The 23805-nt window shown below is 35.9% G+C and overlaps 3 protein-coding genes across 4 annotated transcripts; 2 read left to right on the forward strand and 1 right to left on the reverse strand.

Annotated features, from left to right (window-relative positions):
- Nucleotides 1-569: 569 nt before the first annotated feature.
- LOC120265623 (60S ribosomal protein L10a-like) lies at nucleotides 570-4202 on the forward strand. 2 transcript variants are annotated; one of them, XM_039273572.1, is made up of 6 exons: nucleotides 570-651; nucleotides 790-834; nucleotides 1436-1655; nucleotides 2074-2239; nucleotides 3057-3262; nucleotides 3902-4202. In XM_039273572.1, exons 2-6 carry the CDS (start codon nucleotides 830-832, stop codon nucleotides 3953-3955), a joined length of 651 nt encoding a protein of 216 aa, XP_039129506.1. In that variant the 5' UTR covers nucleotides 570-651; nucleotides 790-829; the 3' UTR covers nucleotides 3956-4202. The 2 variants fall into 2 exon arrangements, with proteins under 2 accessions (XP_039129506.1, XP_039129507.1); XM_039273573.1 differs by having other exon boundaries at nucleotides 577-721.
- A 6156-nt stretch (nucleotides 4203-10358) lies between these two features.
- Nucleotides 10359-11425, reverse strand: LOC120265571 (cuticle collagen 2-like). Its single transcript, XM_039273509.1, has 2 exons — nucleotides 11154-11425; nucleotides 10359-10637 (listed from the first exon to the last, which is right to left on the reverse strand). Exons 1-2 carry the CDS (start codon nucleotides 11393-11395, stop codon nucleotides 10523-10525), a joined length of 357 nt encoding a protein of 118 aa, XP_039129443.1. The 5' UTR covers nucleotides 11396-11425; the 3' UTR covers nucleotides 10359-10522.
- A 4148-nt stretch (nucleotides 11426-15573) lies between these two features.
- On the forward strand, nucleotides 15574-19244 carry LOC120265788 (zinc finger protein CONSTANS-LIKE 13-like). The gene is made up of 4 exons (XM_039273754.1): nucleotides 15574-16317; nucleotides 17151-17363; nucleotides 18142-18449; nucleotides 18747-19244. Exons 1-4 carry the CDS (start codon nucleotides 15664-15666, stop codon nucleotides 18844-18846), a joined length of 1275 nt encoding a protein of 424 aa, XP_039129688.1. The 5' UTR covers nucleotides 15574-15663; the 3' UTR covers nucleotides 18847-19244.
- The last annotated feature ends 4561 nt before the right edge of the window (nucleotides 19245-23805 follow it).

A 23805-nucleotide genomic window follows, 5' to 3' on the forward strand; every position in this document is an offset into this window, starting at 1 on the left:
ATCAAAAATTGATGGTCCAGTCTGCGTTTCCTCACTTAGGGCACATGAGATTCAGGCTATGAATTCGAACCCATAATGGAAGATTCTTTACAGCCATTGCGTTTAATGAAACTTCAACTTAAGACATTTGAACATCGTTTAGAAATAAATTCATTATCAAATTATTATTATTATTATTTTTGAAACGGTTGTTTATTCGTTATGAGAATGTTTTTCTAATTTCTCAAAATTTATAATATGTAACAAGCATAAATTAAAACAAATCCAAATATTAAAAAAAATACTTAAAATTATGATAGAAAAAATGGCAAATATTTTATCTAAATAAAAGAAACAATTAATTTTATCCAAAATTCTAGATTTTATATTCTCTGCTCTGATTTATTATCTTATTCTCCCCCAAATATTTATTCATAATTAATTTTAAATAAATAAAAAATTCTACAAATCCAAGGCCTTCTCCGTTTTTTGGCCCAAATTCAGGCCCAAGTCCACCAAACCGCTGCAACATCAGGGCCTGTTCGATATTTTAGAAAAGCTCAAGGGTAAGATAGTAATATAACATCACAGGTGCCCTAGGGTTAGGGTTTTATACTCTTCTCGCCTCCGCAGCTTGTGTTCTTCCTCTCTTGAGCCCTTCTTCTCTTCAAGGTTCGTGCTGCTTATCTTCGATTCCTTGGCCATTTTTCTTCGAAGATCTCTTCGATTTTCTCGTTTTCTGGTGTGTTTTTGTGTCTGGGTTTACGTGGATCTTGTTATTTCTGATCTTACTTTGATTTTGTCTTGTAGGCGACGAGGAAAGGAGCAATCCTTTAAGGGCTTTCTAACCATGAGGTGATTCATTTGGTTCTGTTTCCTTAATTTTGATTTTCTTTTATTGTTCTAGTGCTATTTCAATTGTTTGGCCTTGGTTTTACTTCAAAGCTGTGAGCTTTCTGAGTAGAGATCATGGCATGTTTTCTAACTTATTTTGTGAAGTGTATGAATGCATGTTTTTGAATAATATATGTTTGGCAAGAAGTTTGTGGTGTTGTTTTTGATTATTTGATTCTTTTGAGGCGCTCTGCTTTCATCTTTTGTTTGTTAATATCAAAAGATTTGAAGGCGAGAGTGTTTGAAGTGTTGTAATCGCAGTTTTGTAGTTTACTTGGGTCTTCTTTACGTATTTGTGGTGGAAGGTACTATTCATATGCGGAAAGATTGGTGCATTTTGTGCGTGTTTGTGAGATGTTGAATTGGGATGCATAAATTGGCCCATGGTGGCAAGGAAAGCACATTTTATATCAGTTTAAATCTCTTGGAATTATTTTGATTGCACCATCTGGCGAATAAAATTTTGTATATGTTGCACATTCTGAAATCTGAATTTTTAATTATTTTGTATTGATCCATAGATTTGACTGTTTTTGGTCTTTTTGTTGTTTTCCCCTTGCAGTAAGCTACAGAGTGATGTGTTGAGAGAGGCTATCACTCAGGTTGTTGGGGATGCAAAGACTAAGAAGAGGAACTTCACAGAAACTATTGAGCTACAGATTGGACTGAAGAATTATGACCCTCAGAAGGATAAGCGTTTTAGTGGCTCTGTGAAGCTGCCACACATTCCCCGTCCTAAGATGAAAGTTTGCATGCTCGGTGATGCTCAGCATGTGGAAGAGGTATTTTATTGCTGGAAAATTTTGCTCTACAAATCAAATTGTTTGACTCTATATGTGTTTTGGCTGTTGATAAGCCGTATTGGATTGTTTTATCTTGTGACCTTTTTTCCTGCTTTCCCTCGTGTTAAATATAGCACAGGCTGTCATTTTTATGCACAATATGGTTTCATATTTAACATTTTATACGGCCGCTCTCTTCCGCTGGCGATGTTTTTCTTGTATACTGTTTAGGTTTTTTTTAAGTGCAAGCCGCACATTGAACTACCTCCTTTAATTCAATTCTGAGAATCTACTGTTTTTGTTTTGGTTTGCTATTTTCTTTTTAGTTGAAAATTTTGTATTTCCGTAGATGTTTAACTATTTAAGCTACGTAAGTGATAGGTTGGCTATAATCTCTGTGTTGGCATGTCACATATAGGCTGAGAAGATTGGGTTGGACTATATGGATGTTGAAGGACTTAAGAAAATGAACAAGAATAAGAAACTGGTGAAGAAGCTGGCCAAGAAGTATCATGCCTTCTTAGCATCAGAGGCAATCATCAAGCAAATTCCTCGTCTTCTTGGTCCTGGTCTTAACAAGGCAGGCAAGTATTTTATGTTCGTGTTATTTGGTTATACATCTTTTTCCTTTCTTGTTTTAGACTGAAGTCTTTTACATTGTTTTGATGGATGAGCTGATTTGATAAGATGTGTATGGTTGGCGTTGGTGATACTCTGGTACTTGTTGAAGAGCTTGAGTTCTTGTGTTTTCTACTTATATGGATGTTTGATACTAAGTGGCTTGGGTGGTAGAGAGTAGGAGTTTGTGAAATTCTCGTTGCCTTGTTTATGACCTTATGCTAATTTATGTGAAATTTCTTTCTACAATGTTCTTTTCTGTGGTATGTGCATCAAATAGCTACTTAATCAACTCCAGATTTAGCCAGATTGTTCTGATCTTGCTAATCTTGGGGCAATATCTCGAGCCTTTCTTACTTGATAGATTTGTGAGGAATTTTTTCTTACATGTTATTGCTGATTATGAATCTTCGGCATCCATTTAAGACAATGTTTTTTCCCCCTGTAACCCATTGGAAGTTATTGTTTGATGTTGCAAGTGGGAAGATACATACCAGTGGCATGCATCTAATATCTCAAAATTAACTCAATGCAGACATTTTTTTTAATGGCATTTATTACTTTGCAAGTTTTAATATAGTCAGTCATTAATGCTGTAGCTGAACTGATTCAAAGTTCTTATTGCTAGCCAATTTCTCATGTTCATTTAATTGTAGGAAAATTCTTGCAGTGTGTATTTCTGTATTCTATATACCTTTATGTTTTTGTTGATAAATAACCCAGAGCTTCTTTTTGTGTGTTTCCAATTTATACTTGTTAATAATTTACTTGTTTTTATTACAGGAAAGTTTCCCACCTTGGTTACTCATCAGGAATCCCTGGAAGCCAAAGTGAATGAGACCAAGGCAATGGTGAAATTCCAGCTGAAGAAAGTCCTGTGCATGGGTGTTGCTGTTGGAAATTGTTCAATGGAGGACAAACAAATCTTCCAAAACGTGCAACTCAGTGTCAACTTCTTGGTCTCCCTTTTGAAGAAGAATTGGCAAAATGTGAGTTACTTCTACTATGCATGTGAACCAATATTATTTTCTTGCTCTTTGTTTTCCTAATTCTTTGAACTTGTTGATTTTCTGCATACAAAAATCCATTTCCTTTATTCATTGGCACAGGGAATATATACATTTTGGGATTTGTATTTAATCTACGTGTCAGTTTTTCAAGAAGTTCAATTTTTGCAGCTAAACATTTATAACTAGATAAGACTTTCAATTATTATTTTTCCCTTTAAACAGTTCTAATTGGATGGTAACTTAAGCAAATTAGAAATCATTTTGTATGACATTTATTAATGAAGGAACACATGGTGGTATTTTTTATTCTTCTCAGTGATTTGTTTTTCTCAAGTTGAGTTCCCATTAATTGATTGAATATGTACCATGTTTTCATGTTAGAGTGCACCTGATGTCGAAATCTGAAATGTTCTTGAATACGTACTGTCATAATAATCAATCATCAAATCTTGTTTTTCTCAAGTTGAGTTACCCATTATATGATTGAATATATACCTTGTTTGCCTGTTAGAGTGCGCCTGATGTTGAAACCTGAAATGTTTCTTCTTGAATATGTTTTCTTTCTGCTGTCATAATAATCATCAACACTGACTTTTTACGGGTTTGCCAATAAAACAGGTACGGTGTTTGTATTTGAAGAGCACAATGGGAAAGCCGGTCCGGGTCTTCTAAGCTACCTTTTTGTCTCGTCTGGAACTTGTTTACAGTGCCCACAGGAGATGCTGAACTCTTTTCGTCACATATTTGTTTGCAAGTTTATGTGTTTTTCCTTAAAATGTCTTTAGAGTACTTGCCCCTGTCCTCATTTTAATCATCACTAGAACATTTTTGTTTTTGTGTCATCATTTGTGTGAACCTTCTTTAAACTAAGCATATGGTTTTGATTTCAGTTCACTATTGCCAATGCTACATTCTTCAATCTAGTGAAACTAATGCTAGGATTTAAACTTGAATGTTGATTACTTGAATCAATAATTTGAATAATGCTGTGCAAGTTATCTAAGTTAAGTGTTTTTAAATGACATGCAAACAGGTTATGGGAAAACACTGAAAAATGTATTTTTGTTACTTGTTTTAACCTGATCACTCTGTTGCACAAGCTGGGCAGAGTTGCAGGAATTCTCAAGAGAATTGGGTAAGAGAAGAAGAAGAAAGAGAAGGATTGAGACAAGAGGGAATGAGAGGAAGGAGAGAGATAGAGATGAGATTCAGGCCAAAAGATACTCTCATTCCATTAATCATCATTCTTATAGTCCTTCATTACATAATCCTAACAACTTGTAACCACTTGCTAGCTTGCATTTCATCAAGCACCTATTGTGCCAGGACAACATGCTAACCGAATAGCACCTCCCCATTAATCCTTAAATCTAACTCAGTAAATGTCTTTGAGCCTTTGGCAACAATGGCTCCCCCTTCAGAAATATCCTTGTCCTCAAGGATAAACTTAGTAAATGTCTCCTTGAAAGCAATTAAATCCTCCCAGGTTGCATCTTCTGCTGGTTGTGCCTCCCATTGAACTAGTAACTCAGGAAAAACTCTTTCTTAATTAATAACCTCCCGGTATTTGAGTATGTGACTGGGCTCCAGCAAAGGATGCTGATTCAAAAATTCACCAGGTAGTGGATTATTGACAGCCTCCGGGTCTCCACTTTTTTAATTTTGACACCTGAAACACGTCATGTATTTTAGCTGATGCTGGTAACTTCAATCGATACGCCACCGCGCCAATCCGTTCTGTGATTTGAAACGGCCCAAAAAATCTTCGTGATAGTTTGTGAGAAACCCGGCACGCCAAAGAAGACTGACGATAAGGCTGTAATTTTAGAAGCACCACTCGCCTGGACTAAATTGAATATCAGTGCGGCCCACATTAGCCTGATTCCTTATACGCAGCTGAGCCCTCTGTAAATTCTCCCTCAATGTGGACATGATCACAGTGCGATCAGTGAGCAATTCATCCACCGCTACTACTGTAGAGGTGCCAACCAAGTAGTCAACCAAAGATGGTGGTGCTCGGCCAAAAACAGCTTCGAAGGGAGACATTTTTATCGCCGAATGCCAGGAGGTATTATAGTGCCACTCGGCCCACGGTAAGAAATTCGACCACTGACGGGGATTGTCTCCGGCAAAGCAACGCAGATAGTCTTCTAAATACCGATTCAACACCTCGGTTTGACCACGGTAAGAAATGGACATGAATACTGGATCACGGTCGGAGACGATTTGGGTTGGCACGCCATGTACTTTGATTACCTCGAGAACCATGAGGTCCGCCACCTGCTGGGCTATAAATGTATAAGTCAAAGATGAAAAATGTGCATGCTTCGACAACCTGTCTACCACGACCATAATTGTCATCTTCCCGTGAGACGGTGGAAGGCCGGTAATGAAATCCATTGAAACCAATTGACATATTTTCTCAGGTATAGGCAATGGTTGTAAAAGTCCCTGCGGTGCTCGATTGAAAGGTTTGGTTGTTTGACAAATGGTACACTTAGATACATACTCGTGCACCGCTCTTCGAAGCTCCGGCAAATAGAAGACACTGGCAACACGCGATAGTGTCCGTTGCACGCCGGCATGACCACCAGTTGGCGTAATGTGAAATTCGGCCAGTAATAACGGTTGTAATGCCGAATTCTCTGGGATCCACACTTTTCCTTTGAAGAGTAAGATACCATCCCGAATTGAGAACTCCACATTCTGGCCGTGGTCATTGGTAACGACAGCAATCAACTTTACTGTGTCCGGATGAGAAGTATAAGATTTGCGAATTTCTTTCCAGAGGATTGGCTGTGGCCTTGAGTCAGTGCACAAAGCATGATAGGATACTCTGTTAATTCTCGACAGAGCATCAGCAGGGCCATTGGTGACATCTGGCTTGTATTCTATATCAAAATCATACCCCACAAGCTTGTACAACCATTGTTGTTGCTCGGGAGTTTGAATAGTTTGGTGAAGCAAGGCTCGCAAACTCCGATGATCGGTTTGTACCGTGAAACGCCTCCCCAACAAGTATTGGCGCCATTTCTTCACGGCCTCCGTAATAGCTAGCATTTCTCGAACATAGGTTGAGGCGGCTTGCTGCCGAGAAGACAGTTGTTTGCTGAAATAAGAGATTGGATGCCCATTTTGCAATAAAATCGCCCCAATGCCCACTCCAGATGCATCTGTTTGGATGATGAAGGGCAAGTTGAAATTTGGTAGTTGAAGTACAGGAGTTTGCATTAAAGCTTCTTGGAGCTTCTGAAAAACCTGGGTAGCGGTTGGTGTCCAGAGAAAGGCATCTTTGCGAAGGAGTTCTGTTAAGGGTGCTGCCAAAGCGGAATATCTAGGCACAAACCTCCGGTAATACCCACATAGCCCTAGAAAACCTTGTAAAGCCTTCACAGAAGACGGTAATGGCCAATCCCGGATAGCTTGAATCTTATCGGGGTTGACGGCCACCCTTTCGCCTGAAATGATGTGGTCTACGTAACCAAGTGAATCACATCCAAATTCACATTTGGTGAGCTTGGCGAATAATTGATGGTCTCGCAGGCGAGTGAAAACCTCATGGAGATGAAGTAAATGGGACTCCCAATCTTCGTTGTAAATTAAGATGTCATAAAAAAAAAACAAGCACTAATTTCCTTAATACTTGCCTGAACGTTGAGTTCATCATGGATTGGAATGTCGACGGAGCATTGGACAGCCCGAACGGCATGACGAGGAATTCGTAATGGCCTTCGTGGGTTCGGAACACCGTCTTCTGGATATCATTTGAGTGTATACAAACTTGATGATATCCGGCTCGGAGGTCAAGCTTGGAGAATACCCAGGCACTGGCGATCTCATCCAACAGTTCCTCCACCGTTGATGGAGTTTAATGCTCTGTAATCCACGCAAAATCTCCAAGTTCCGTCCTTCTTCTTGACCAAAAGCATCGGCGATGAAAAGGGCTTGTGCTCGGACGAATTATCCCATTGGAGAGCATCTCACCGACCAGCTTCTCAATTTCAGACTTTTGAAAATATGGATATCGGTAAGGCCGAACATTAACAGGAGCGGTACCCGGCACAAGGTGAATCTAGTGATCTTGTGCTCTGATCGGTGGTAATCCAATGGGCTTTCTAAACACCTCTGAGAATTTACCGAGACGGGACTTCATGCCATCGAGGAAGACGACTGGAGCATTGTTTCCCATTTTCGGATTCGGGTCCGAGTTAAGTGGTTCCACCGTCAATTGATAGAATTGAGCTGCACCTGTATTTGCTTTTCTCATTGATGCGGGTCAGATCATATCATACTGGACTTGATTGAGTCCATGTAACCTGATGCACTTCCCTTGATGCGAGAATTCCATCCAAAGTTTGTCATAATCAAACAAAATCGGGCCCAATTGTCGCATCCACTGTACCCCCAGAACTAAATCAGCGCCATAGATGGGTAATAGAATCAAATCAACCGCAAAGATAGCATCTCTCATCTTTAGCTTCACCCCCGAACACTCACCACCGCACATCAGTGCATTGCTATTGCCGACGGTAACTCTCATGTGAGACGAGGGTTGTACCGTGAGCTTGAATTGGCCGGCCAGACGAGACTGAATAAAATTATTCGTGGAACCCTCGTCCACAAGCACGATGTCCTCCTGGCCATTGATTGAACCGGCGATCTTCAGAGTAGACGGTACGAGCTTGCCCATCAATGCGTGAAATGATATACAGGGAGCATCGGGCATCCCTAAGGTGTTCGTCGTCTCTTCCAGTGCCGTCACCGGATAGTCTTGTGGCGGGTCTTCTTCTGGGGAAACAGAGTAACCCTGTTCAACCATTAAACAAAGAAAGAGAGCAGGATTACACATGTGGCCTGGAGTGAATTAAGAATCACAGTTAAAACAGAGACCCTTCTCCCTCCGAGCAGCCATCTCCGTTGGGGTGAGTCTCTTAATGGGTAGAGAAGCCGAGGAATACACTGTCGGTGAGTGAATGGGAACTGGTGGCCAAGGCAACGATGGGCGGCTCATGGCAGCGTGTGCAGCGTTGTATTTATCTTCTACAAGGTTCGCCATACCAACTGCATCATGGAGGTTGCTGGGCTTCAACAAGTACAACTCGCGCTAAATGTCCTCTTTCAATCCAGACAGGAAACAATTCAAGAGACTTTGCTGGCTTAATCCCGTAACCCGTGTGGAAAACCACTCAAAATCATCAAGGAACGCCGTCACAGTGGTGGATTGCTTCAATTTGAACAGAGATGCTTCATGGTTCACGAAGGAAGACGGTCCGAAACGCAACTCTAACTTGCGGACGAAGTCGTCCCAATGAGTGAGTTGATCGGTAGAATAAAGCCACTAGAACCACTGTCGAGCTGAACCCGCGATATAGAAAGCAGCAATTACAATCCGTTGATCCTCAGGGATTTGATTGAATACAAAATAATGGTTGATCTGAAAAAGCCAACCCAGGACGTCGTCACCGAAGTAGAAAGGGACCTCGATTTTGGGTAAACGAGGAGTTGGAAGGGATAAACTGGAGTGGATAGATGGTAGGTTTAATGGAGAAGGATGATGGATCTGACCGACTGGCATAGATGGAGGTAACGGTAGTAATGGAGGTTGATGTGATGAAGACGAAGAGGAACCCTTGTCGAGCTGCTGGAGTTTCACCATCATCTCGGCCATAACCGTTTGCTGGGCTGCCAACGAGCTGCGGAGAATATCAAATGAATCGGAGTGACTCTTGCGTAAGAGCTCGAAGGATTCAGAATGATGCTGAACGGTGGAGCAGAGATAATCGATATCGGAGAAGACGGAGTCGTGACTGGCGAGTTGATCAGCGATCGCAGACAGCTGCTTGTCCACAGCACGCGCTCTCGTCACCATACCTTCCGTCATGAGTCAATGAAAGCACCAAATTGTTGCACAAGCTGAACAGAGTTGAAGGAATTCTCAAGAGAATTGGGTAAAAGAAGAAGAAGAAGAAAGAGAAGGATTGAGACAAGAGGGAATGAGAGGAACGAGAGAGAGATAGAGATGAGATTCAGGCCAAAAGATACTTTCATTCCATTCATCATCATTCTTATAGTCCCTCATTACAGAATCCTAACAACCTGTAACAACATGCTAGCTGGCATTTCATCAAGCACCTACTGTGCCAGGACAACATGCTAACCGAATACGACCTCCCCACTAACCCTTAAATCTCCTAATTACAACCATTCATCAAACGAACAATCATTTCTATCATTTCATTAAATAATCATCAAACTTGACGTGCTTTTTTCCCTGATTCATGCGCCCACTCTCTCTGGTTGTTACGCCTCCTTGGGTCTTTGAGCCTTTGGCAACACACTCCGAAGTTGATTCATGTATTATTTTACAGTATTTTTTTGTACTTGGTCAATTTTTGTGTTATTGTAAATTGTTGTTGTGTTGTGCCACTTTAGATTCATGTTTGGAAAAGTAAATAAAATATAAAGATCAAGAGACTCTGGATCAAGGTTGAAGATATAGGTATATTTTGTAAAGTATTTATATTAATATATATTTTTATCAGTTGCATCTTCTAATTTTTGGTCAAAAGTGAGAAAAGTGAGTGAATGTATGCTATTGTTAGTTTATATATCTACTTACAGGTATGCAAATGATATTTGCATGTATACCCTTTGTAAAATATAAATTTTTGTGCATAATATTCTATCTAAAATTGCATATATGGTAAAATTGAAAATATAATATTTGTGAGCTTGAAGGAAGGTAGCTACTTGGGTTTTGTTTTGTTATTTTATTTTATTTTATTTTATTTTTCTTTATTGCTTGCTAATGTTTTAGATGTAGAGTTATTTTTTTTTAGAGGTTTCACTGATTAATATATTGCAAATCCACATTATTTTCAATCTATATATATATATATATTTATATATGTTTTTTCTCAGTTCTCATAACATGACAAAGATGATTTGTCATACACAATTTTGACTGGATGCTGCTATGTAAAATTTGGTCTTTTTTAAAGTTATACACTTAATTATGAGTTATATATATATATATACTTGTAATTTAATATTTTTATTACACAAACAAAAAGAGTAGAATTGCAAATAAAATTTGATTATAAAATAGGCACAACATAAGGATAAGAAAGAGTGCAAATGTTTAAACACAAATCATTGATCCATTGATATCACAGAGACTCACTCAGTAACTCATTCAGGTTTGTTAATTATTTTGGCACATAATAAATCACAGTAATATCAGAAGGGGCCCGGAGGACCTGGTGGGCCTGATGGGCCTAGAGGGCCAGGTGCAAACCCAAACATAGGCCCGAAACAGTCTTGAATTAAACAACAGCAACACAGGAAGTAAAAGCTGCAAAAAAAAAATAAAAAAATCCACAAATAAATATGTTATTAGTCCATTTCACATCATAAAAAAAGAAAAAAATATCTTAATTATATAACATAAATATATTTTTGGCTTTAAAAAATAGAATTTAAAATTTTTTAACATAAAATTAAAATGGTAGGTTTTTTTTTTGCTTATAAGTCCTTGCAAAAATGAGAAATTGTATACCTACACTTCCAAAAATGGTTTTTTTTTTGGCTTATATACCACTCGAGCTAAAAGTTAGCTAAAAAAATTTTTTTTTACAAACTAAATTATTCTGTTTTTTCTTCATTCATTTTGGAAAATAAAAAAAAATTAATTTTTTAACCAGAGAAAATTTATAAGTTATCTTTTAACCAAAAAAAGTAAATAAACAAATATGTTTTTTTTTTTTTTATAAATACATATCAGCAATTATTCACTATTACAGGATTTCGCTAGCAAAATTTCTATAAAAGAAAAATTAGAAGTGCTAGCAAAGAGTAACAAAATGCTAACCAAGATGCAAAGGGATCACAAAATCCACCACCCCAAAAGGGTCCCCAACCTGGTCCAGGCCCAGGCCCAGGTCCTGAAGGTCCTCCAGGCAACGGAGCCCAACCAAATCCGGGTCCAGGCCCAGGTCCAAATCCAGGTCCCCCTGGCCCAGGTCCAAATCCAGGTCCAGGCCCAGCACCTGGACCTGGTGCTCCACCAGGCCCTCCAGGTCCTCCAGGCCCACCAGGCCCACCAGGCCACATTATTTTATCCAAACTACACCACCGGCATCATGATCAAACCATTATGTGCATATATATAGAATTTGATAAGAATAAAAGTAAAGCTAACGAACATTCAAAGCAATGTATCCAACTACCTGAATCTACCATTCAATGACAATTAAATTGACCTGCTGGTCACCACCTACCACAGCTCCATTTTCTTTAATTCAAACACTGTACAACCTTGGTTTTGTTAGGGTTTACAACCTACTGTCATTGTGTTAAGGGTATTAAATTCACCTGCCTGTACAACCTTCGTCAGAAATAATTTTTTAAATTCAAAATCATTTTTATTCAATTATATATATATATATATATATATATATATATATATATATATGAGAAAATGAATAACTAGTTCAAAATGTATTAAAAATAAAGCAAGTACAAAGTGTTAAAAGACATGCAAAACATAAAAATATTATGAGTCTCTCAAACAAGGATAATATGTAGGTGAGGACAAGTGAGAGAATGATAAGGGTTTTAAGAAAAAACTGCCAAAGAGAATTATTCATCTGTGACAGTTCTGTCACTCTTAAATCTCAAGAGTTTTGGGTCTGATTTACAATTGGAGGGAATTTTTCATTTACACTAGAATTGGTGCATATATAAGAAATTGAGACTACAATTGAAAGGTATTGCATAATCTTTCAAAATTTTGGATTACAACTGACCAAGAAGTAAATCAATGCACGATCAATTTTAATTAGAATTGAAATGTGCATGATGAAGCAATGATTGCAAATGCAATTATTTCTATTCAACTTGATTTTTCAGAAAATAGTATGAATCAGAAATTTCTAGGTGCCCCTACTTTAGGACCTCAAGTTGGGTTTCCAAAATGATGAGAATTTAGCCATGAAAGTTGGAAATCTAGTGCAGAGAAAATGTGACTAAAGTGATTCTAAATTTGGGTTGCTCGTGCGATTACCTATCACTTCGGCAATTTTTGGCAAGCTATATTACAGTTAGAGCTTGTTTATTAGAGAATTATCACTCACCCTTGGCATGAGTTCACTCTAGGAGTGGTAAAAATCTGGGTCTGAACAAAACTGGGTCCAAACAACTACTATTATAGATAGATAAACTTTTTATTTGGATTTGGTCCGATTTTAAATCCGGGTAAACCTAACTTGTTTAAACCTAGTTTCTTTTGAAACCAGGTTGCCCAAATGTTAGAATTTTGTCCGAATAATATAATCTATATTTAAGTTCACTCAAATATTAAACTATATAAAAATTATTTAATCCACGATAAATGCATAAAAAAAATAATACCCAACTGTCCAAATCCAAATCCAAATCAAATTAAACAAAAATCAAAGATTTATTAGAGAAAACTTTATAAATTTGAAGTTTTTGGAAGATTGGGCTTAAGATTGTGGGTTTTTTAAATTTTAGAGGTAAAAGGGCCCGATTGTTTAGATTTTACAAGGCATGGATTTAAATTCGGATAACTAAGCCATATTAAGACTTGACCTGCATTAGCACAATTTATGCCCAAACTCATTTTATTTCGGGCAAAATAGAACCAGACAAATAAATTTGGACAAAATATTGGCAACCCTAATTCACTCTAAGAGTCTAGGCGTACATTTCACCGTAAGTGAGGGAAAGTCAGGAAGTGGGAGAAGTGTCATTTTTCCTAAAGTGGAGGGAAGTGATATCATTTCAACAACTTCTGATATTCATTTGTCAGAAAGTGAGAATAGAACCGAAGAATTTAGGTGTTGGATGAAGTTCTATGAGTTCAAAAAAAAACAAATGAATGGAAGTAGTTTTTATAAATTAACATATTTTCCCCCATTTCAGTATAAAAAATTTATTGAAATTGGCTTAGTTCAAAATCCACTTCAGTCGAAAGTAGGGGAAGTGCCACTTATCCTGAAATGAATCGGAAAAACAGTTTAGAATGAAATATATATATATATATATATATATATATATATATATATATATATATATATATATATATATATATATATATATAATAAGAATAAAAGTATTACTGGGACTAATAAGGATGTGTTTATGCAAATAAAAATTTAAAAGTAATTAAAAAAAATTCCAGAGGTTAGTTTGTTTTTAACTATCTAGCTCTCTAAGCGATAGTTGATTACTTGACTTCCCTTCCAACTCAAAAGTTGAACGCTCAAATACTGTTTGTGATTTCTTCACATTTTTTAAAATAAATAAAAAAAATATTAAACCGCTTAATAATTTATTAGTGTTTTTAAAATCTTTTTAATAAATCTTTCAATCATTTGTCTTTTACTATTTTACCTATACAATCATGTTTGTAACTGAGATTTGAAATATAAATCTCAAAACATGTTATTGTCACATTTACATATTTTGATATTGTTATTACGAAACTGATAGTCATGTTAATATATTTTTAATTTGGTTCATAACTAAGATATTTTTTTAAGGGTTTTTTTTTTCCATCTAAATTTTGCTTAATTTTGATGAAACATATAACACAAATTTAAAATTATAATTTTTATAATTTCATAAATAAATATTGAGGTGCTACTCTACACCACTTGTCATTTGTCAACAAATTAAAATTAAGTTTACATGCAATGTCAAAGTAAAAAAATTATGGACATGGAGAATAATATGAAAATAAAACTCGTTTTAAAACAAAGCAAGATCAAAAATTAGCCCAACATTTTTTCAATCTCACTATATTTTATTTTACATCTAATATAAATAATTATCATGTATTTATTACAGTTTAAACACAATGTATCATTTTCAACCTAATTTTTTTTAATAATAATTTATTTAAATTTAAGTTATTTTTTTATTGATCAACAATAATTTGTCAAAATGATAGAGGTTTAAGTCACTTTTTTTTCTTGGACAATGTAAGCAAGCCACTTTATATGAGAGTCGAACTCTCGATTTTTTTATATAGGAGTCAAATGTTTAATTGCTAAGTTATAGACTGAGTGATTTTGAATTCAGATTCTTATATACCCCCCTTCTATTATTTTTTATTTGCCATTTTCTAAAAAGCTTTTGATTTTTTTTGTTATTTATCACTTTAAAAACCTGAGAGAATGTTAATCATTTTTCCCCCAAGTTCTTTTACCACTATTTTCTTGAATTATGATGAAAGAATTAAATGCATTACTCCTTCAAAATACATATCATAATTAAGCCAAAGGTGACTCCAACTATAAGTAGGTTGCTCTTTTGTTTTTCATAAAAAAATAAATTTTTGTTTTTTTTATGAATCACATTACCAATATCCTTTGCTTATTATTGTTTTTTTTTGGGTGAGAATAAATGTTCAAATTCAAATGGAATTTTTTTTTCACATTTTAAAAATTATGGAAAAGATGGAATATTTTTTTGATTGAAAATATGTCTTTGATTTTTAATTTTTAAATTAAAGTTTGGTGGGAATGAATATACAAATTTTCAAATTGAATATTTTCATATTTTAATAATTATAATAGGAGGGGTATATATATTTTAATTTATTTTTGATTGAAAACATACATTTTCGGTCTTTTTGATTTCCAAAACAAATTTTGGCGGACATGAATCTAAATTTTTCATATTTAATTTTTTTCATATTTTAAAAATTACGAAAAGAGTGAATATTTTTCTAGAAGATAAACATGTATTATATTTACTGCACTATCTCATATCAATTACTGAAAGAGAGAGTACAATAGTGCATTTAAGAATGCAGAGAGCGTAAACTTAAATATGGTATGTAACAAAGTAAAAAGTAATTTTAAAAACTAGGTGATACTTTAATAAAATAATTAATTTTTGTAATGCATGTGATATAATTAAAAGTGACAATTAGATAATAACACCGGACGTAAATTAAATAAAAAAAATATTTCTAAAGAAAAAAAAATAAAAATTTACTTTGATAAAGATGTTTTTTTTATATAAAAATAATAAATACGCGTCACATGAATGAATAAATAAAGCTCATTACTCATACAACCTCCTTTTCATTTATGGCAAGTGACTTGTTTCCCAAGTTACAAAGTTCCGTTTCCCATTTCCCATTTCCCGTTTCCCGTTTCTCGCTCCATCCGATGAATCATTTACCGCACGTTTTCGTTTCTCGGGGTCGTTTTCCACTTCGTTCTCGCTGAGATGTTTCTGGGTTTTCGAGCAACTCTAATCAATCTCATCCGTTTACACTGCCTCAAGATCACAACCCAAATCAAAATCTCTGATTTTTACGCTTATCTCGAGGCAAATTAACGGTCATGATGAGCAGCTTACCCGTTCCCTCTCTCGATAGCACCTTCATTCAAAGTCCTTCATCAGAAGACGAAGCTCCATTGACGACCACTCGATCGAAGAAGACGATGGGAGAGGAGGCGGCGACGGCAACGGCGACGGAGACGGCGACGGAAACGACGGTGGCGGAGAAGGAGGCTGGGAGTGGTGGCGCTTGTGAGTTCTGCGGTGAGGCGCCGGCGTTGGTGCACTGCCGGGCGGATTCTGCTCGGCTTTGCCTAGCCTGCGATCGCCACGTCCACGCCGCCAACACCGTGTCGTCCCGGCACTCCCGTGCGCTCCTCTGCGACACCTGCCGCACCGCGCGGGCCACCATCCTCTGTGCTTCCCACAACTCCATGCTCTGCCCTAACTGCGATTTCGATGCTCATCAGGATGCCGCGCAGCAGCATGATCGCCGTCCTGTTGAGCCGTTCTCTGGATGTCCGACAGCGGTGGAGCTGGTGGATGTTCTTGGTGTGGGTGGGGATGGGAAGGAGATTGGTGGGGGAGGGGATGAGGGTTTTGGGGAGGATGGGTGGGTTTGGGAGGCGCAGCCGATACTTAGCTTGGAGGATTACATTGTTCCTACGACTTCTTGCCATGGGTTTCAAGCTCTGGGATTTGCCCCTCTCAACAAGGTATCCTTTGCTTTTGATTGATAAAGGTATTGTTTTTATTGTTGCTTGGATATTAATCAAATGAATGGAGGTGTTCTTAGCTTGATTAATCCAACTTGTAAAGCATGATTCATAAATTCTATATATCATTTTTTATTGTGCTTGTTCTTTGTTGTTCTTTCTCATGTGTTTATTAGATTTAGTATGATTTATCTTTGGTAATATTTATTTATTGATTTTTTTTTTTTCTTATGCTTGTTGATGTAAGCAGATGAATTGCAGCTGCTCTTTTTATTTTATTTGTGAGCTAACTCTGAAATTAATATTTGTCTTACTGTATTTCTCTGAGGATTAGCAAATAAATAGAAATAATTCTGTGTGAGTTACAAATCATTTTCTATTTCAATATATACAAGAACTAAAATGCAATAACTTATCTTTATAAAAATTAAAAAAAAAAAACCTTTGTTAAAGTTCTCAAGTTGCAGGAATGTTTCTGGAAAGTGTAATTGATTGTCAAATTTAGATTCACATTGAAAAGCTTTTAATTTTATCTCATATATATCATTATTAAGCACACGCACAAAATCCCCATGGTCTTGAGGTCGACAAAAAGTCTATGCATGTAGGGTCAATGGTTATGTAAATTTAACCTTTCCTAGAACCATGTTAATGCTAGGGCTGTACACTGGGCTGCCCTAAAGACCAAGGGGATTTTGATAGCTTTTGTTTGGCTTCATTTATATTCATCATCTTCTCTGCTACATTTTTGTTTTTTTTTTGTTTTTAATCCTTCGGTGATGTAAGACCATGGGAGGAACAATTTGAGTAATTAGTTGTTTCCTCTGTGTCAGAATCGAAAGGCAGCCTGTGGGAAGCATAGAGAAGAGATACTGCGGCAACTTCGTGAACTAATGAAATCTGAATCCTATGTGGCTACTGATTGCTGGCAGCAGGAATCAGCTGTAGAATTCATACCTATGGAGCAAGAACAAATTCTTCAAGAGGGGAACATGGAATTTAACTTGAATCAGGATACCACATGCTTTAATGTGCCTACTTATGAGGTTAGACCCACTTTGTTGTACTAGCCTTGATATGAACAGTTTGACATTTTCTTTGTGAATAAATAATTGCTATATCCAAATTATAAATTATTTTTGCGTCTTTCATTTGTTACCATTAACAATTCTTTTGATTTTCATCCTAACAAAGCCCTCGAGGAGTTCAAACTTCCGATATTTCTGATGCTTTCCTAGTCATTTATAACAGAATTATTACTGTGATAGCTTAATTTTGAGAGTTTTTTCTATACAAATATAGGATCTAAAGTTGGTAACAATTCTATCAATATATATATTTATATATATATATATATATTTCATAGCTCTATGTTTTAAAACATTAAAGTAGCACTATGGTTTTTTTTTACCAACATAACCAACATAAAAAGAGGAATGCCACCAACGGAAAAACATAGTGCTATATTGAGAACACTTGCATTGTTTATTTTTCATTATAAACTTTTTTTGTGGGTTTGGGATTGTGTTTATTTTTTAATTTGAACACCAATGAAAATAAGCAGATTGATCACTCATATCTGCGCTCAGGCAGGAAATTGCTTGCATAATTTATGAGAATGCATTCAAGGTGAGGTCTATTTAAAATTATGAAAGTTCTGTGGATGAAGAGGGGAACATGATATGTAGATACTTAATTTTCTTTTATTGTTATTGGTCCACATTTTTTGATATTTCAGCTTAATACTTGTGCATGACTGAACTTTACAGTCTTTTGCCCAAGGAAGAAGTGAGTGATGTTTTGGTCGGATTTTCTTGCTTGCAGGTTAATTTTTTCCAATGGGACCATAGTGACAACCATGACCTAACCCATACAGTAGCCTTTCCATTTGAACAATTTACTGGAAGCTCCTTAATTGCAAACCATACAAAAACTGAAGAGGCTGGAGATATTGATGCAAGTGCAAACCAGGTCAGTGGTAGTGGTGATGGTGGTGGTGGAGGTGGTGAGTCAGGGGATGCAATAATCAAAGACAAAATTTTGTCATTGCCAAAGAGAAGTGGTTATGATCTGGCCTTGCCTGATCGTGACTCTGTTCTTTCCCGGTACAAGGAAAAGAGAAAAGCACGAAGGTATGTTATCGGTTTTTCAATTCTGAAATTAATCAGGGGTGAGTTCGCCCTACATTGAAATGGTCGTCCTAGTAGATTTATGATTATACAAATTTTAATGAATCTTTTTTTTTTTTGGACACTTAGGTCCATTTGTTAGGAAGATAACTTGATATGATTTCAAATAATCAAAATGTATTCATGATGCCCAGCACCTTTCCATTTTGAGTTTTTTCATTGTGAACCTATTATATATTAAACTGTGAAAAAGAAGGGACATTTCTGATATATTGCTTTGATTTCTACATTGAAATACAGATATGATAAACTCATACGATATGAATCACGGAAGGTTCGGGCAGATAGCAGGGTGCGAATCAAAGGCCGTTTTGCAAAGGCAAATCAAGCTGAGAAGTAATGAGAGAACTTCATATGATCTTTCATCGTTGCGAAATGAACAAAGTCTGCCCACTGATAATTCAGATTGCTGATGCTGGTAGTCCCTGAATGTGTTGTTCCAACTTAAATAGTATGCACATACTTTAAACAAGCAAAGAACTGCAACATTAAGGATAATAATTATTCGATCAAGAGATTGCGTTGTGATTGTTGCCCTGTTGGTGAATATGAGGACATCGATTATGTTGAATTATAGTTGGAGTGTGTATGTATTGTATATTAATGTGTTAGGGACCAAAGTTGTTTTACGGCCAGTCAAAACTTCATTGTAAACTGAATGAGCTAGATGAAGGTTGTTGTATACGTCATTGTAAAAAGATTTATTTATTTACATGGAGGTTTATGATGCCGTTCACACCCAACAGACTCTGCCCTACAAATAAAGAGTAATTCATGCATTCATCCAAATTTTTATAAGAGAACTCATCTTCTTTTTTGGGAGAATTAAGAAGATATTTGGGACAAGATTCTTGAAAATACTAAGATAATGACCATAACATTAATATGTTGAAATTTTAATAATCACTTTTTTTTTATTTTGAATTATTTTTTTTTTCTTATAATATCTTTTAAATCTTTTGTCGGTCTTTAGATTTTTTTTTTTTTTTGTTACAAATACGATAAGCACATATTAGTCAGGTTTGCATAGAACCAGGAATTGAATATTCAGTCATGCACTTTCACTTGATGGCATGGAGTTTGATCTGCAAGCCTACAAACAATAATTGAGAACTCAATATCAAAATTTAGGTAATAAAATTTTTGTACCATATGCTTTCACATTGAGACCAATACCAATGGCCCAAAAGCATGTTGCCAATTGCCATCCTTGTTTAGTGTCAATAATTCAGATACAACACATGGAATTAGAAAACTTTGGTAACATGTCCCTTTCAAAAGTTCACTGACTTGCTTTTACAACTTACTGTGCTTCATTGCATTTATTCTGAAAGAGTGTAGATTTGGCAATGGAGCTCTTGGCACAAAGGCCACAAGCATGCTAAACATTTTGCATAGGAAGCTACTTTTTTAGTAGATCAGGAAGGGCAAAATCAATGAAGTCTTTTTTTTAAAAAAAACCATTTGTCTATTTATCAACCATCTCTAGTTTTATTGGCGGGATTTTTTTGCACAGAGTGTTCTTGTTTTTTGACGAGAAGGCGAGTTTGAATCTTAGCTTATGTAAGATGAAAGACAGGTGTATTTAAGTATTAATTTTACATCTATGTACGTCTTTGATATGGTTTGTCTAGATTTTTATACCATTATCTAGATATTAATATATTATCAAAGGTTTTGATTTGTTTTTAACAATTAGCATGTATAATACCCAAGTATATATTAACTTTACATATGTGTACATTTGCATGTATAATGCCCTTCTTTATGCTTTCATATATATGGACTAGAGGTGGGCACGGGCCCGACCCGTCGGGTCCGGTTCACTAGAAGCCGGACACGGAACCGGCCGGTGCTACAGAGGAGACCCGCCGGGCCGGGTTGACCCGGCAGGCCCGCCGGGTCAGGGCCAAGCCCGTTTGACCCCGCCGCTCGCATGAGAAAATAACATTAACCAATTGACCAACAAATTTTTCTTGTTTTAGTATAAAATATAAATAAATATAAATAAGTTGCAAAATATTTTTAAAATTTAATCCCAAACAACAAAAAATTTAAAATAATTTATAATAACTTAAAAAATTTTAAGATATATCAAAATAATTTTAAAAAAGGATAAAAAAAAGCTACATTTTTAATTTATTTATCTATCAAATTAAATTATTAGCACACTCTTTTAAGTGTAACAAAATGTGTATATCAAGTAGTATTCTTATTTTAAATTGAAGTTATTATCAACTTATTTATTTATTATAATTAGGGTTGGCTCTAGATTTTACTTTGGTCTCTAACAATAGGGTTATTATTGTGCTTATCATGTTGTCATTGAAAAAAAAGTTACAAATCAAAATAATATGGTGTGAACCATTATTTAAAGATATTGTTTTTTACTAATATATTTTTTTATAAATTGATATACATAATTTAAAAACAAATTTTTGTAATTTTATTTTTTATTTTATAAATTGAAATAAAATAATCTAATATATATGTGGCAAATAAGAGTGCGCTATTTAAGAGAATTTAAGAGTGCATATGTAGGGATTTGGTGCTTATGAGCCAAAAGAAGATTAACAAAATAATTATTTTTTAAAAAAATATTTATGAAAATTTATTGTTTGATACTTTGATATTTTACTAATTGATTTGCATAATTTTTTAATTTATTATATGGTTTCTTAATTTTTTATAAACTAAATATATATGTAAAATATTTTGATTCATATCCTACATCTATGTATATATAATTCTTTCCAATAAATATTCAAAACAAATTGTAGCTCAAGTAGTTGGGTTTTTGCTATCCAAGTTCAAGATCATGGGTTCAAATCCTATGACCAATATGTACTTGGTATTAAAAAACAAACAATAACATTAACCCGGTTTGGAACCGGGTTTGGCCCGGCCCGCCGTGTTATAACCAGGGTTTACTATAGATTGCTTTAGCCCATTGCTATAGATTTTTCACCCAGATCGATTTTTTTAGCAAACCGGTTACATGAGCGGGATCGATTCAGTAGCGATCATTCATCGTAGAAGCTCGGGTTTGATAGCGATCCGTTCATCGTAGCAACCCTGCTCCTCGTAGCAAAGCACGATTTTTCCCTAAAACCTATCTTCTTCTTTTCTTCTCCTTCTTCTTCCCTACTTGGCCGAACCCTTCCCTCTTCCTAAATTCTTTTCCGGCGAGATTCTTGTCCTCTTCCTTCCTTCCTCACTCTTGAACTTGGTAAGCTTGGATTTATAGTTTCATACCGTATTTATTCTTGTATTTTCCTTGTTTTAGTTTTTTAAAAACCTAGATTTTCTCCATGGATTTGCATGTTTGTAGGCTTAAATTGAAGCCATTGATTTGTTGTTCATGTTTGAGGATGCTTGTGGTGAAATTTCTTGAATTGGTATTGTAAATTTGGAGAAAAATCTTAGTTTTAAGGTCGGTTTCTATCGTAGCAATTCCGAGGTTACTTGTAGCACCGACAATCTTTAGTTGTTTCTTTTTATTTCTTTTGGATTAGATTGAAGCTAAAAACCCCTAGAAACTCATTGGGAACCTTTAAACCTAGTTTTGAGCCAACCCTAGGATCGAATTAGGGTTGTTTGTTAGAAACTTGGGGTTTTCTTGTTTGTTTCGCTTTTTTTGCTAATTTTTTTGTTGTGATTTGTCATGCTTTGGCAAGGAGAAGAAGTCTTGGATGGAGGCAAAGGCTTAGCCGAGGAGTAGCTTGCGAGGAAGACAAATTTCCTTTTTCTCGTGAGTGGAATTATTTAGCATAGCTTTTATTAGAAGAATGCCAATAGCTATATATATATATATATATATATATATATATATATATATATATATATATATATATATGCATATCATGTTTTTAAGTAAGTTTTTATTGATTTATACTTGTTTGGTATTTTTGGTGAATGATAGTTATTACTTGAGAAAAATCTTGGATGTCTCGTTTGGCATTTGAATTGTTATCGTGGGAATTGTGATTAATATACATATTCATGAGTTCGTGAAATCTTTATTTAGTATAAAACTTGAGAATTGTTGTGGAAACCTTTGTTTCTGTGAAATGTTAGGCTTGGAACAAATTTTGAATTGTTGAGAGGAAAAAGGATTTCCATGTTGTTGCTTGTGTTGGGACTTGCAAATTATTTTTGTGTTAAAAAGTTTGGGCTTTGCTTATGTGTTTATCTTGTTCTCGTGCAAATGGCCGAGGTATTCTTGATTTATGATTATGACCGTATATTGTACTCCGAGTGGAGTTGTATTTTTATTGTGGTGATTGTTTTGGTGATATCCTCATCGCAGATAGGGCGGTCTTCACGGCCAGCCTTTTGAGGTGGCGTGTTGACCGGCTGATTACTACGAGGGCCGCCTGTGGGAGTGTAGAGCCCCTGACTCGGATATTCATCGGTAGCCGGAGTCACCAACCGGTGAACTCGATGGGTCAACGTCAAGGGCATGAGTACCTTGGCGGCTCGAACTCAGCCATGGCCACTAGCGAAAAGTTTAGAGAGTTTTTCTAGACCATGCTATGTTGGGTGAGTGTTGGGTATTATGTTTATTTCAAAACCATGTTTTATGATTTTTGTGTTGTAAACCCTAGTTGGGGTAAAAAGGGTTTTCTTGGTATTATTATGTTGTTTTACTTCTTTTTAAAGACTTCTATTATGTATGTTAATGTTTCTAAACTTGTATTATTTTGGTAAAGCATTTATTTTGATGATTCATTATTATTATTTTTTTTGTTGCAGTGTATTTTTTTCCGCTAAGGTTGTGCTAACCTCCCTCACCGAGTAACTTTTAGTTACTCATCCCTCTTTCTTTCTCCCACCTGCTGCAAGTAGTAGGTGTGACTGTGTGGCAGCAGACTCGGGCATTTGCTTCTGCTCTATCCCCTATTGTATTTTCTTCGGGCTCATGTATGTTATTATTGTCATGGAACATGTTATAAGACCTATGGATCCACTAGTGTGTAAAAAAACCTTGTTGCATGGTTTAGTATTTAAATACTCTTAAACTCGTGTATTACCATTTCCTACTATTGTTAGGGTGTTTCCCGTGTATTTTTTTGTGAACCTCTATATTCCCGTGATCCCTATTGTTGTTGTTGTTGTTGTTGTTGTTGTTACTGTCGTTGTGTAACATTGTTTTTTTCTCGCTCTATATCCGCGATATGTATATTGTTGAATTCCAGGTGTGTTGATTAGCCTTGCGGCATCCTGAGGGTTGAGTGGCGGGGTATTCCTCCTCGGGATTGCTGCGGCGATTGTCGCATCCCGTGGGCCCGCGGGTCGG

This window comes from Dioscorea cayenensis, chromosome 7 (assembly GCF_009730915.1).
Source record: "Dioscorea cayenensis subsp. rotundata cultivar TDr96_F1 chromosome 7, TDr96_F1_v2_PseudoChromosome.rev07_lg8_w22 25.fasta, whole genome shotgun sequence".
In the NCBI taxonomy this organism is placed as follows: domain Eukaryota; kingdom Viridiplantae; phylum Streptophyta; class Magnoliopsida; order Dioscoreales; family Dioscoreaceae; genus Dioscorea; species Dioscorea cayenensis.

Coding starts and splice junctions, on each gene's coding strand:
- LOC120265788 (XM_039273754.1), top strand. CDS start 15,664: ATGATGAGCAGCTTACCCGTTCCCTCTCTCGATAGCACCTTCATTCAA. Junction 16,318..17,150: donor GATTTGCCCCTCTCAACAAG/GTATCCTTTGCT, acceptor CCTCTGTGTCAG/AATCGAAAGGCAGCCTGTGG. Junction 18,450..18,746: donor GAAAAGAGAAAAGCACGAAG/GTATGTTATCGG, acceptor ATTGAAATACAG/ATATGATAAACTCATACGAT.
- LOC120265623 (XM_039273572.1), top strand. Junction 2,240..3,056: donor TCCTGGTCTTAACAAGGCAG/GCAAGTATTTTA, acceptor TTTTTATTACAG/GAAAGTTTCCCACCTTGGTT. Junction 3,263..3,901: donor TGAAGAAGAATTGGCAAAAT/GTGAGTTACTTC, acceptor CCAATAAAACAG/GTACGGTGTTTGTATTTGAA.
- LOC120265571 (XM_039273509.1), bottom strand. CDS start 11,395: ATGTGGCCTGGTGGGCCTGGTGGGCCTGGAGGACCTGGAGGGCCTGGT. Junction 10,638..11,153: donor TGTGATCCCTTTGCATCTTG/GTTAGCATTTTG, acceptor TTTTTTTTGCAG/CTTTTACTTCCTGTGTTGCT.